Below are 15,176 nucleotides of genomic sequence, written 5' to 3' on the forward strand. Positions count from 1 at the left end.
TGAGATGTGAGGTCAGAAATCCTCCTTGGTAGTTCTCTCCTTAACCTGGAGATTTCTTAACCTGAGGACAGAAGGGCACTTGGCCCCATTTATGAAGTTCATCTGGGAAAGTTTCCCCTTTCATTCCTTTCAAAGGCTGAGCCAGCTATCTTGTAGGGGTTCCAGATCAAGCCTTTGAAAGAAAGAATTAGAATCTCACTCCTCCACGATACTAAAGATTCTTCCCTCACTAAGAACCACTTTCAAACAGAGCATTAAATTAACTGAGAACTTGTTCTTCAAGGGTTAATTTCAGTATGATTTATTACTAAACAACTAGAGTAGGCATCAATGCTCCACTCCACTCTCTTTAAAGCTTTAATTAAAAATCCACCAACATGAGTGGAAGACTTAATACAGTTAAGATTTCAGTTCTTCCCAAACTGCTATAGAGACTCAACACAAAATTCCAAGAAAAACCCCAGCAGGGCTTTTTGTAGAAATCAATAAGCTGATTCTAAAATTTTGTCTGGAAAGATAAAAGAACTAGAATACCTAAAACAATTCTGAAAAAGAGTATAACAAAGTAGCAAAGGCAATTCCATGGAGAAAGGACAGTCTTTCCAACAAATAGTGCTAAAACAATTGGACATTCATGTGCAAAAACATATATCGCTACCCATACCACACACCATATAAAAAAATTAACTCAAAATGAATCATAGATCTAAATGTATACCTAAAGCTATAAAATTTATAGAAAAATATAGGAAAAAATATTCGTGACCTTATCTATGAAAAAAAGGATTAATCGAGCTTCATCAAAATTAAGAAACTCTGCTCTTCAAAAGACACTGTTAAGGGAATAAACAGACAAATCACAGGCTAGGAGAAAATAATATATCTGATAAAGAACTTATATCCAAAATATATAAAGAATCTTTACAACTCAATAATAATAAACAACCCAATTTTTTTGATGAGCAAAAGATCTTGAAATGGCAACTTCATGAGATACAAGGATGGCAAAGAATCACATTAATAGACACTCCACATCATTAGTCATCAGGGAAATGCAAATTAAATCCAGAACGAAATATCACTACACACCTATTAGAATGGCTAAAATTTTAAAATACTGACAATATTAAGTGCTGGGGAACACACACAGCAATTGTAATCCTGACGGGAATGCAAAATGGTAGAACCATTCTGGAAAATGGTTTCACAGTTTCTTATAAAGTTAAGCATGTATTTATATAGGACCCAGCAATTTCATTTCTTGCATTTACCCAAGAGAAATGAAACCTATGTTCACACAAAAATCTGTATGTAAATGTTTATAGTAGCTTTATTTGCAATTGCCAAAAACTGTAGATGGCCCAAATGGCCCTCAACTAGAGAATGGATAAACTGTGGTATGTCCATACAATGGAATACTACTCAGAAGTGAAAAGGAACAAATACAAACTACTAATACAGGCAACAAGTATGAGTCTCAAATGAATTATGCTAAGTGAAAGGGACCAGACTCAAAAGGGTACTGGAATATCGTGATTCATAGGAAATATATATATATATTTGGCCATTCGGACGACCAAAATATATTTCTCAGATACACCTGGTCTTCATCCATAGTTCCTGGCTTACAGTTCCCAAAACCCAAGGAATTTTCTGATTGATAAGCTGTTAATGAAGGTGACTTTTGGTTAGTTGGTTGGTTGGTTGGTTGGTTTTTGGCTGTGCTGTGCAGTTTGTGGGATCTTGGTTCCCCAACCAGGGACTGAACCCAGGCCACAACAGTGAAAGTCCTAACCATTGGACAGCCAGGGAATTCCCTGAAGGTGACTTTTGGATACCACCCCAGGGTGGGGGCTGGTTGCCAGGAGAACCAATCATGTGATTAGAGGGTTGGAACTTTCGGTCCCATCCTGATTTCCCAGGGAAGGGAGGGGGGTTTGAGGTTGAATCAATGCCATTAGCAGATGATTTAGTCAATCATGACTGTGCAATGAAGCCTCCATAAAAACCAAAAAAGACAGCTTTTTGGTCCCTTTTTTTTCCCAAGGGCTTCCACATGGGGGAAACCAGAACACTTTTGCATGCCACCATGCCAGGCCCCAAGCTCCAGGAGTACAGAAGCTCTGTTCGGGACCCCACCCTATGTATCTCTACATGTAGCTGTTGATTTGTATCCTTTAATATCCTTTTATAATAAATCGGTAATCTAGTGAGTAAATGGGTTTTCCTGAGTTCGGTGAGGCATTCTAGCAAATCAATTGAACCTGAGAAGAGGGTCGTGGGAACCTCTGATTTATAGCTAGTCAGAAAATGATATATCTGATAAAGAACTTATATCCAGGTTCAAGTCCAGGTAACAACCTGGACTTGCAACTGGCATCCTGAGTTGGAGGGAGTCACTGGAGCCTCCAATTTGTAGCCAGTTGGTCAGAAGCACAGATGTTAACCTGGGCTTGTGATCAGCATCTGAAGTGGAGGGCGGTCTTGTGGGACTGAGCCCTTTACCTGTGGAATCTGATTCTATCCCCAGGTAGACAGTGTCAGAATTAAGTTGAATTCTCATACACCCCACTGACATACACACACACACACACACACACACACAAACTGGAACTGGGTCTGGGAACCCTTTTCAGGTACGTATTATATGATTCCATTTATACGACATTCTGGAAAAGGCAAAATCATTGCGACAGACATTGGCGCAGTGACTGCCCAGGGTAAGGGAGGGGGGCAGGACTGACAACAAAGGTACACAGGAGAATCTTTTGGTGATGAAACTGTTCTGTATCTTGATTGTGGTGGCTGTCAAACGACTGTATGTACCAAAACTCACAGAACTGTACACAAAAAGGGTGAATTTTACTGTTTCTAAATCATAACTTTTTTTAAAAGCTCCGAATGGAAACCATTAAAACAAATCAAAACAACTACCATGAAAATAACCACAAAATTTCTGCATTTAAGGAGGAGAAACTTTTACACAGGACCATTAAAAATAAGGTCTGCAGTGTCAGACACATCTGCACACGTTCTCTTAGCCACTCCTACCCTGACAGGCCTCGCAAAGCGTACTTCAAAAGACACCACTGCATCCCCCAGTCTTACCTGAACCATGGGCTGTCAGAGGACTGAAGGAAACAGTAATAATACCCCGTGAAGGACCTGGGACCTGCAAGCGATAGAGAGCTGCGAGAGGCCGCAGGAGTTCCTTCAAACTGCAAGGGGAATTGCACTGCCCCTTCTTGTTCTTCCTTAGGAGACAGAGGTTGTCCCAAATGCTCCAGCGGTGCACACTCACCCCTGTCGGGACCACGTTTACCCCGCCTGGCTGGTTCTCAGTCCTGCAGCCCTCACCCCTCGCGGAGGAAACTGAATTTTGCAGAGGCGATGAAAGTAGGCCAAGGCGACAGAGCACTCCAGTTACCGGGTGGCAGCCAATCACGGGCCCCTCCCCAGAACTGTCTCAGTCTGAGGTCAGGACTCAAAGCAGAGTCTGTGCCGGCAGCCTGAACCCAAGGGGAATGACTTGTTGGGCTTGTTTTTCCACCACATTAACTTGAGGGTTTGTGATTTGAGACCCCAAATCAATCTCTGCCACAATGCTGGCAGCCTCCCCTCCCACGGCGCTCACCTAGTCTGACCCAACCTTTTCCTTGCTTTGCACGCTGAAAGGTGACAAGACCACTCCAGCCCAAGGTATTGAAAATGAAAGGCCATCATACACCCACTGCCCAGACTGCCCTGAAACCCAACTTCCCCAGCCCAAGGAACACCATCATCTCCTTCCGCCCAGGAACACAAACTTTAAAAATCCTTTCAGGACTTCCCCGGTGGCGCAGTGGTTAAGAATCCGCCTGCCAATGCAGGGGACACGGGTTCCAGCCCTGGTCTGGGAAGATCCCACGTGCCGCGGAGCAACCAAGCCCGTGCGCCACAACTACTGAGCCTGTGCTCCAGAGCCCACGAGCCACAACTACTGAAGCCCACGTGCCTAGAGCCCGTGCTCCGCAACAAGAGAAGCCACTGCAATGAGAAGCCCGTGTGCAGCAACGAAGACCCAACGCAGCCATAAATAAATAAATAAGTTAATTTAAAAAAAAAAATGCTTTCAGAGTTGTTTCTGCCAGGAGCAGGGGTGGGGGCTCTACCTTTTGTCTTTCCGTCCACGGATGCCAGCTTCTTTGTCTCTGCTGTCAGCAGTAGCTCATAAGGATGCTCGTCTTCCTCCCTGGCTGCGCTCCCCTGAATCCAGGGTCTCACGGTCAAGACCTAAGAGAAACAAACACCACGGTACTTCTCAGGTGGGGGTCTAACACCCAGACAGGTTATGTCAAACAAATTTGAGATTACTGGCTCCTTTTTCATCAGAGGGGAAGAGAAGGTAAATACGTCAAGTGTCACAGGGAATCAAAATGCTTTCCTGGCTACACACCTGGACCTCAAATCTCAATGGCCTTGGATTAAAATATTCCCCTTTCCTTCCCTCATTTCATCCTTCAAAATGCCATAAAATCCAAGATCCTCCCCTCCCCTGCCTCTTCCCTCTTCAGTGTTCTGCAGGATCTCTTTTCTGTGGGTAACACCTCCCAAGCAGTTTTTAGCCACCGTGCATCATGAGGCCTTCTTTCCTAATATGCTCACACAGTAGCCCAAGGCTGGGCGCCTTCCCCTCTTCTCAACAGGGGATCAGCATGACTTCTGACTGACCCTGACTGACTGATATTTACTAGGAACAAAGCATTCTGTAAATCCTTCTCTATTTCTGTAAGCCCTTCCTCATAGGCCCTGTGGGTTATAGATGAGGATTTCCCCAAAGCTGGCTTCCTACCACACCTATGAAAATGCAATTTTAGATCAATTCCACCAACCTCTGTTCTGAAAAGAGGCAAGTGGATGGGCAGCAGGAATTTCAGTGGAGAAAAAGCAGCTCTGTCTCCTGAGAAATTCCTAACCCAGGCAGCCAAGTGTCTCTGATGAAATGACTGACCAGAGCTGGCCCCTACACCTGCCAACTGGCTTGAGTCAGCTGGGGGCCTGGTGGCCACAGCCAGTCACGGTACCAGAGGGGCCAGGCATCTCGAACCAAGCCAGAAACACCACGATCAGTGCTACAGTCACACTGAGAGAGAGAATGGAGATACCTGCTTTAGAGGATAATTCTAACTCATCTCTCCTAAGAAGCCAATGTATTTCACAGGCAAATTAAGAATAATCATAGACTGGCAATTAGGAAAGCCAACCAAAGCACAAAATCTCTTCTTGAGCAGTTTGGCTAGAACAAGTAATATATTATGAACGAGGGGGTAAGCGGGATTCACAAGTCCACCTAACAAACAATGGGACCCTACGAGTGTGGCACTGTGGTGCCACTGAAACCTCCTCCTTCACTGATGTGTCCCACGGCCCACCGGAAACAAAGCAGGTTTGTGATTCAGTAGGATCTTGCTTCTTGGAGGCATAGCTCACAGCGTTACAGCCTAATGAGACAACACAGATTCTAGCAGCCTCAGACTCAGTGAGAGACTGCAGCTCCTGTTTTGTTAACAAGGCTGCCACTCCAAAGGCAGGATGGTGGTCTCTCCAAAATTCTGCTAAGCACAGCAGGAACCTCCACTGACTTGAGAGCCACCTGGAAGCTAAAAGCTATTTCATTACAATGAGCTACTTGCCTGTATTACTTATTCCTTGTGCTTCTTCACAGGAACACAATTAAGGGAACAAAGAGGGACCATTAAGCAGTTCAGACAGTGTCAACTTAATACCACAGGCTTTACTGACAGGAATTTGTGTTCTGCAAGTTTACACACCCAGAGCCATCACTTAGGCAGAGTCCTGGAAATCTGATTCTGTGGGAGTTCTGCGCACAGCAAGAGCTCTCGCATAGCCCCAGGCAGACTTCTCTGAGAGGTACCTGACAGCCTGGGTGCCCGGCCTATAAATACCCTTTCTTCCCAAGCAGGACGGGTCTGATGACTTCCATCTGGAAAATCAGACCCACTGGACCTGTGTTTGCTGCGTGCCTGGCTCTTGTGCACAAGTGGAAGCAGGGAACCAGCAAACGGCAGAGCTGGAAGGGACCCGAACCATCACAGTCACAGCTAGAGAGTACCTGGTTCCAGCTTGTTCCTTTTGCAGGTGACAAAACCCGGTTACCAGAGAGGTCTAGGGACCCAGTTACACAGAGAGCTCCCAGCAGAGCCAGGGCCATAAAATTCACTCCCCTTGATTCTGGGTCAAGCTGGCCTCATTTTTTTTCTGGAAAGTGTGGTTTCTCTACCCAATTCAGAATCCTCTCCCTCCTTCAGATGTCTAATGAGTGTCCCCTGCTCATACCCACACAACTCGTAGGGTGATCTTTTCCTCTTGGTCCTGGCCTCTGCCAGCTATGGGATTAAAATCTCACAAAAAAAGCAATAAACTGCTTTTCTTCAAGTCTTCCTAGCTCCCACTCAAGAAGCCCTGTGTCATAGTGAATATGGCAATAACTGATTCGCAACAGAAAGGATTCTGCTCTTTACTAAATTACTCCTTAATCTTTTTCCCCTTTCTTCCAGGGCTTGCAATAAATCAAAACCAAAAAAAAAAAAGTATTCTCTGCTACATGGAAAGCAACATTTTTGCTGCAGAGAAAAGCGACTACCAGTTACCACCCAACTGTGACCAATGGAACGGCCAGTTGGGGTGTGGGCAGCTTTCTGGGAAGAGATACCACAGCAGCTGCAACTTCCCATGAACATTTAGCACATCTGAGCAAAGAGAAGGCACCGGTCAGTCCGATGCAGTTGGCAGCCCCTTTGGTGGGGCGAAAACAGCTAACTAGCTTGTGTGTGTGCACATGCATATGTGAATGTGTTTAATTTTTTTTAAGACAGTTTCATGATCTGGTCATTACTCTGATCAGCTCTCCTGGAGTCAGTATACTCAGCTTCTCTTAAAGGCTTTCAAGGGCCATCTGACAATGACAAGCCTCAAGAACAGTAAACGAACACTGGGTCAGATTGCTCGCCTGCTAGGATATGAATGAGGTTTAGGGTATTAAAGCTTTGAGAGTATAAGAAATGAAGATGGTGAAGAATACAGTCCAAAAAAAAAAGTCTATTTCAGGAGAAGACTTATCCACTCAGACTATAGCAAACAGAATCTGTCTTGATCATTAAAAGGACAATAACCCAGAGCACATCACCTCTATATTTATGTACTTATAATCATTACTTAGGAAGCAAAGCCAGGGTTCTCAGGGTCTTCCAAATACTGACTATGGTTGTCCAACTGATCCAGGATTCCAGGCTATTCGGAGGCGAGTCCTAGAAGATGTAGCTCAGACACAGTCTCCAATCCAGAAGAGTAATAGGGATATTTCTCCCCCTACTTTTTTTTTTTTTTTTTTTTTTTTGCAGTACGCAGGCCCCTCGCTGCTGTGGCCTCTCCCGTTGCGGAGCACAGTCTCCGGACGCGCAGGCTCAGCGGCCATGGCTGATGGGCCCAGCCACTCCGCGGCATGTGGGATCTTCCCGGACCGGGGCACAACCCCATGTCCCCTGCATCGGCAGGCGGACTCTCAAGCACTGCGCCACCAGGGAAGCCTTCCCCCTACTTTTTGATACAGTATTATTGCCAAACTGTATGCCCTAGAAAGTCCTGGGAGAAAAGAAAGTGCTGGTTATCCAATAGTTCTTTAGGAGCCTTGCCCTTATCCTTGGGCACCAGAAAATTTAATCCAAGTCCTTGTTAAAGAGGTGGTATAGGGCATTTACATAGACCCAGCCCCAACTGAATACGCTCTATATTACTAGGTTTCTCCTTGTAAAAAGGGAGTAATAAAGCAAACCTCTACATAAAAACGTGTAGGGGTTTACTACATGCGCTTGTATCTGCTGGCAATGTATTATTACCCTAGAGCCTGTAATTCTAGAGACCCCTTAGTTGAGTCATGATAGTATTTTGTAGTTAAGGGATAGAAAGAAATAAGGACAGAATTTGTACCTAGCGCAGAAATCATCCCTATCTCCAACGCTGACCTTACATTCTAAAAAGGTCTTCCTTGTATTTATACATTTTGTCAAACTGATGTCATCCTTCTGGTTGCATACGTTTATATTAAATAAAAGAACCTGTCTCACTGGATGGCCCATGGCAGTAAAAAAAACTTAACTCCGACTTCTGGGGACAAAGTAATGAGACTTAATTGACTAGTTTATGTTAGCTGGTTTTTAAGTTAAAGAACAATAGGGCCTTGAATGAGCTACAAAAAACTATTGAAATTATATAATATTTTGAATAAACACTCAATAAATATATTCTCTGAATGGCAGGAAGTGTTAAAGGAGCATTGTGAAGATGAAAGATTAAGGAAAACATGATTTTCTTCATATACCTAAGTGAGAAGGTTGACTATTTGCCCCAGGATAACATTTCTTTTTTGAAAAGGTGAACTGTTCTTTTCAAATTACCTCCTTTGATTTCCCCTGCCCCCATGACTCTTATTTCTCTTCTAGTTGAGTTTTCATGACATTTTCCATGTCTGTCCTGGCGCAGATTCTTCATATGAAATGAAGAGGGAAAACGCAAAAACAGAAATAAGGCCTTTTGGGTCACAAGCATCAAAGCTTGCTAATCTGACCCAGTCTAGAGAACAGTGATTAGGGGGATACTCCACACCTTGTATCAAAAGACAACACAGGTACAAGAGCCAAAAGTGAGACTGTTTAGCCTAATGGAGCCAGGAGAATGTGCATGTTTGGCTTCCCATGTGGCACGGCTGCCCAATAATTGGCCCATCTGCTAGAGAGCCTAGTAAAATTCCTTGCTCAGTATTTTGAGTGAGTTTGAAAGGTCCTATTTTGGATTACTGATATACACAATGCAAATTTACTAATCCAAAGAGGTGATTAAAAAAATGACAAAGCAAAGTCTTCTTTAAGCACGCATTTGATGCACTTTCCAAAAAATCATATTTCAGTGATGGGAGTAAACCTTCAACCCTCTACCTCAGAAGCTGTCAAGGGAAAATACTTCTTATCTATGCGGTCTTCCTCCTCTTCATCCGGTGGTGGTTTTGCTGGAGGCGGAGGACGTTCCCTCTGTAGAAGAGAAAAAATAAGTATTTTACTATGTCTTTTTTCAAGAATTTAACTCTTTGGTTTACTCTTATCTCAGTCTTTGGAAATAAAAAAGAATAATGTAAAGAATTCCCCTGCAAGACTAAACTCAAGGTTTAGTATCTGAACAAGATGGAGAACCCTGCACACATACACAATTCAATTAGCATTGCTCTTTGATGTTTGTAGCAGAGACTATAAACACCTCTGTCATATCCTTGACCACAGTGAGAAATATCAGCACTGAAAACACACAACTACCTCATCAGAAAATGTCCTTCATGATACTGATACACAAACTCGAGTATAGGAAAACCAGTGGCTCAACTTCCAATCTACTCCAAAAAGAGGAAACACTAAATCAAAAGAATCAACTTGTCAGAGTTCTAACAAACCAAAATTATTGGGGAAGTAATGAGGAAAGCAATCAAGGACAAAAACATCAACTCCTGCTCAAACTTGAATGTTATTCAAACCTCAGAACTGTCTCTTATCCTCGGTCACCTCCTTCAATGATTACTATTACGTATCATTAGCATATGGAAACCCTATTTCATCTCAGCCCATTTAAAAAAGGACTATTTGTCAGTTATCTGCCCTTGCAGGGGTTGGCAAGCTTTTCCTTAAAGGGCTACACAGTAAATATTTTAGGGTTTGCAGTAAACTCTGCCACTGGGGCACAGAAGTAGCCACAGAAAATATGTGAATGACTGGGCATGGCTATGTTCCAAATACAACTTTATTCACAAAAACAGGCAGCTGTCTGTGGGCCTTGGTTCACCAACCCCCTACTCTAGAGCAAGAAACTCACTGAAGACAGGATTATCTAGATCATGGGTAGACAGTTTCAGGAATACACAGCATGATCTTTGGTGAAAGAAGGCTGAAGAGAGTTTTGCCACTGTCCCTGCTGTACTTTTAGTGTCTTTATATCCCACAGTCCTATTTATGCCTGAGAGTCAATGTTCCTACAGGGAAGGGGGTGGGAACCTGAAACAGGAGTTGACCTGCCAGCTCCTTCCCTGGCTTGCAGGTTAGTCCACTGTGTTGCTAGAACGAGAGTATTTTTACACGTCGGTGTGGAGGTGAGTGTTGAATTATGTGACAGCCTCAGAGAAACCTGCAAGGAAAGACACTTCTCATGTTTTAGGAGCCGCTGGGTTAGTTAGCACTTGGCATCCATGATCTCTCTGTTAAACACGCTTTACTGCTTGGTATTATATCTTGATACGACTCCAAAACAAGTTCATATGGTCAAGCCGAACAAAGCTTTTTAGGTCAGATTTCCCACTAAGTCTACTTTCCCCACCCTTCTTTGCTCCAGAAGCGTAGGAACAAGCCTGGTCCAGGGCCACCTTGTAAGGAGGGGAACAGCAGACGGAGCAGGCCCATAATCTCACCAGTTATCCAACTGCGGGACACGAGCTGAGGAAAACCAAAATGAAACGTAACAACAACAAAAATGACTCATCCTAGAAGCCTTCCCAAGGCTAAAGGAGCCTAGAAAGAACAATGTGAAAGGCTCTTGTGGAAGAGGTAATCACCAGGGACCCTGGAAGGAAAGAGAAGCATGGGTCTTTCACGGTCTTTTCTACCATGAAAACTATGGCCCAGGGGCCTGGAACTAGGAAGCTGATTTACAGATACCATCCGCTGTGTTTACCAGACGTACAACAGTCCCTTGGCCACAGTTAATTACCAAGGACCAGGAAGGCAGCACAGCAACAACATACTCAAGTAAAACTGGCAAAGCATGCACCCCAAGATGTATCGGTTTCTACTTAGCAGGACCATAGGAGGCTAGATTACTACAGTGGGATGAACAAAGAACCTGTGTAAATCAGTGGCTAAGCCTCACAGGAACTTGCTCCTTCAAAGCTTACTTCAGGAATCCCGTGTTCTTCTGGCACAGCCTCCAGCTCCCTCTAATGGGCATCACCTGTAAGTGCCACTGAAAGCAACACCTTCCTCCACAGGTTGGATTTCCCTAATTCATTTGTACCTAACAGTGAAAGAAGTGGAAACAAACAAACAAACAAAAAAACACCAAAAAAACCCTAGCTCTGTCTGCAGAAGCACTGTGTGAGCGGTGCTCGGCACGTGCACTTGCTTTCACCACCGACAAGGAGTTTCATCACAGTCCTCGATAACACCCACTCTAGGGGTTCTACCACAAGACTGGTGGGCCTTTCCAAAATCCATACTGAAATGCTGGGACTATCCCAGGGCAGGGCAAGGAGCCGAACAAAAAAGAACACCAAAAACAGCAGGCCATTCCCAGGGCATTAATGAAAAGCCTGAGGATCACCAGGCAGCCAAAGGATCATCAAAATGGTCATAAGCCAGATTTGCACCAAAAGGGAAGGGCCAGCCTCTCCAACAGGAAGAAGTAATATACACCTGAAAATATGCCTCAAGGTGGGACTATCACTGGGATCCTGTTAGAGCAATGCCTGTTTATTAAAAGTGCAATGCTCAAAACCTCAACAGTGCAGGAAGGAAGGGCCATGGGACCACTGATTCAGGCTTAGGCTCACAGTAAAACCCTGGGAGAGAAAATGGGGGTAAGGAGTCTGGAGAACAATGTATAAGGCTAGAAGTAGAAGCAAGTGCTAGAGCGACTTCCCTGGTGGCACAGTGGCTAAGAATCCACCTGCCAGTGCAGGGGACACAGGTTTGAGCCCTGGTCTGGGAAGATCCCACATGCCACGGAGCAACTAAGCCCGTGTGCCACAACTACTGAGCCTGCGCTCTAGAGCCCACGAGCCACAACTACTGAAGCCCGTGCGCCGCAACTACTGAGCCCACACACCAAAACTACTGAAGCCCACGTGCTCTAGGGCCCGCATGCCACAACTACTGAACCTGCGTGCTGCAACTATTGAAGCCCACACGCCTAGAGCTCATGCTCCACAACAAGAGAAGCCACTGCAATGAGAAGCTCGTGCACCGCAACGAAGAGTAGCCCCCGCTCGCCACAACTAGAGAAAGCCCACGCTCAGCAAAGAAGACCCAATACAGCCAAAAAAAATAAATAAAAATTAAAAAAAAAAGAAGAAGAAGAAGAAGCAAGGGCTAGAGAAAGAAGCAGTCAGATGGGAAGGTTGACCTTTAGAGGGAAAAATTCAGGGTTGTCCCCATCCTACTATTTCAATGGCTGGAGGGGTTATAACTATGGGAAAAATAGGAATGTACATACTAATACATACACTGTCTGATTAAGCCTTGCTACAACCCTGCTGAACACAGAATCTGTCCAAATACAAATGGATAAATTTTTGAGGGCAAATGGAAGGTGAACATGTACTCAGGGCTCACAGGAACTTATTTAGCAAGCTCTTTCATCGACGGAACTGCACTCCCGAAAGAAACAAACAATATATAGCAAAGACCCCAAAGACAGAAGCAGCAGTGAGGCTAAATAGAAATAAAATGCTTCAATTTACTCTAAGGCCAAAAAAGTAATAGAAGGATGCAAACAGGTTATATTGAAACTGGAAAAATTAAAATTCTACCTCAACGCAAGCTGTAGAGTTTGACCACACTAAGCAAGAGGGAGATGGTGCAGAGCCCCCAGGAGAATAGAGTGAGTGGGACCCAGGCCCCTGAAACACAGCTGGCACTGGGGGTCACACGTCCTCTTCTCCCGCTCCCCAGCAGAGCAGAGGTGGACAACAGAACCCCAGTGCGGAGGGTCAGCCACGTACAGGCCTCACTCCAGCAGCTTTCACTCCCGCCGTCTCGGCCTCCCTGCTCACGGAGTCCCGGTCAGACGAGCGCCCGCTGGCCGTGCTGTCCAATGAATGGCAGGAGACAGCATTGTACAGCGCCTCGTAGGGACCCTCCTCTTCCATGTTGGTGTCAAAATCGATGATCAGTTCAGTCACTGCTTTCTCCACATCACCTGAAGAGGGGTTAGAAGGCAAGAGAGTCGGTGAGAGGACAGCACAGTCTTGGACTTCCCACCACAGGAACAACCCAAAGCCCCTTCGGCCACCTGAACTTGACCAACGTTAACCTAGAGCAGGAAAATAAATCAGGCTTTCTCCACGGACAGGAATAAATATAGAGAGTTTCATCTGCGCTTCATACTCTGAGAAATGAACAGATTTTTCTCCAATTCAATATGGAACCTTTGACATCTATGAAGGACATCTCCCAAGATCGTTATAAATTCCCAAATACCTCAATGCCATGACAGCATAAACCTAAACCATAAGATGTAGCAAGGTACAACTGGAAAACTTCAGTAATCCCTTTAAATCCTTAACAAGAACCTCCATGTGCCCAAGCAAAACAGAGGGTGGTGAAGCCTTTCTGAGATGAAGGCGCTGTGCAGCTACAACTCACTCACTAGACAACTACGAACCTCAGAGCGCCTGGGATCCAAATTTGTGACTCTGCAAAGTAACCAGGGATCTGGTTATAGACCAGGGATCTCTGGGTCACTTGCAAAGAGTCAAAACTGTAACTGTAAAATCCCTGAAAGCTAAGAGCTTAGTGAACTACTAATCCCATTACCAGCAAATTATGAGGTCAAGAAAAAAAGTGTGACCAGGGGAGGGGAACAAGGACTCTACAGTAAAGACAGGCTGAGAACCCCTGAACCCTTGCATCTCTGCATTTCTCTGAAAAATCCCTTTCCTTTTTCAGTATCTGGCTTTGCTCTGTTTCTCGAGCCTTCTTCATTGTGATCTGTATCTGGGGGAGGTGTCGGCCAGTGTTTTGTCTTTCTCATTCATCAGACCTAGGACCCAAAAGGCTGCTCAATCAATCTGAAAAGGTGGATCCTGGCTAATGATGGAGAGGCTGGACTGCCCAAGCTAGCACCCAGACCACATTTGTTGGACAAATGATAGACTACTAAAATCTGCCATATACACATCTACCAACCAGATGACACTCATTAAATATTTACTGTGAGCCAGCTATACTCAAGGCACTAAAGTGTGTGTTAGAAGAAAAAGTTTTCACTGAGATTTGAGTTCATCTTGAGATCATCCTGTCTACCACACATCCCAGGATAGCTCTCATAGAGCCAACTCCAAAAGCAGAGAATAGAATAAAGTAGGAAAGAAAAAGTCCACCATCATGGCCTAAGCTTTGCCCAAGAAAACTTCATATAGTAGTTGGAAAAAAATGAATTTGAATATGAACTTACTAAGTACTCCCAATCCCCCGAAATAATTATTTAAATTAAGATTTTCCATTCTGCCAAAGAACGTTCAACTCTTTTCAAGCTGAGAGCCCCTTTGCTGGCAGAAGAGAGCCGACTCACCCTGAGACTTCTGGGATATGGAGTCCATGTTGGAGATGAGAGGTGGCTGGGTTGTGGGGGTTTTATCTACCTCTTTTGCACTTCTTTTTCCAGTCATGTGATCTACATGGAAAGACCAAAAAAAGCTGCACCAAATAGCAGTGGCTTGGTTCAGCCAGCATGTCCCCTGGTCCCTGCGGCAGGGAGATGGACCCATACCTTCGATCAGTGCTGCTATCTGCTGGCTCTTCTGAGATGGCAGCTCCCGGACAGTGTCTAAGGCAGTCAGTCCACGGTTATCTTTTATGTTGACGTCAATTCCTAGAAAGGCACACCAGGTGGACCAGGGGAGTGAGAATTTTCAAGCCAGCCTCAAAGAGGGTCAAATTCCAGGATACCTAATGCTCCTGGCAGCACAACCAACGTTTTCATCCAAAGATATTTTATCCAGCTATACAAGAACTTCGTACATTTGCAATCAACCAGTGGAGACATACACATATTAGGTTCAAAGGCAGCCAGTAAAAATCCCCCTCCAGGGATCCTGGGGGAAATGATCCCAACCCTGGCATGCTGTGTAGACAAGAGCGCTGCCAACCTCTCACCTGCAGCCAGCAGGATTTGCACCACATCGGTCTTGCCAAACAAAGCAGCCTCATGCAAAGCACTGCCCTTCTCCGTCTGGAAAGCAAATGAGAGCGCAGAGCAGGATATCATCAGAACAGTGACCCAGGTTTGGCATGGCTTCACACGACAAACGGGACGTAGACAAGAAGGGACAGGAAAATAAAATAAACCACACAAAGTCCTCTGTCATT

The 15,176-nt window shown here is 44.8% G+C and overlaps 1 protein-coding gene across 8 annotated transcripts in view; it reads right to left on the reverse strand.

The window, feature by feature from the left end:
• The window catches only part of ANKS1A (ankyrin repeat and sterile alpha motif domain containing 1A), a 187,845-nt gene that overhangs the window by 85,774 nt on the left and 86,895 nt on the right, over positions 1 to 15,176 (reverse strand). For 7 of the 8 annotated variants that reach the window (XM_029244363.1, XM_029244361.1, XM_029244366.1 and 4 more), the window contains 6 exons: positions 14,964 to 15,039; positions 14,578 to 14,679; positions 14,380 to 14,481; positions 12,809 to 13,005; positions 8,991 to 9,083; positions 4,152 to 4,272 (listed from right to left, as the gene is read on the reverse strand). In XM_029244363.1, the coding sequence (XP_029100196.1) occupies positions 4,152 to 4,272; positions 8,991 to 9,083; positions 12,809 to 13,005; positions 14,380 to 14,481; positions 14,578 to 14,679; positions 14,964 to 15,039 (691 nt within the window). The remainder of the gene's footprint in view (positions 1 to 4,151; positions 4,273 to 8,990; positions 9,084 to 12,808; positions 13,006 to 14,379; positions 14,482 to 14,577; positions 14,680 to 14,963; positions 15,040 to 15,176) is intronic. The other variant, XM_029244367.1, reaches the window with a different exon arrangement.

This window comes from Monodon monoceros, unplaced genomic scaffold (genome assembly GCF_005190385.1).
Source record: "Monodon monoceros isolate NGI ecotype Baffin Bay Population unplaced genomic scaffold, NGI_Narwhal_1 Super_Scaffold_3, whole genome shotgun sequence".
NCBI lineage: Eukaryota > Metazoa > Chordata > Mammalia > Artiodactyla > Monodontidae > Monodon > Monodon monoceros.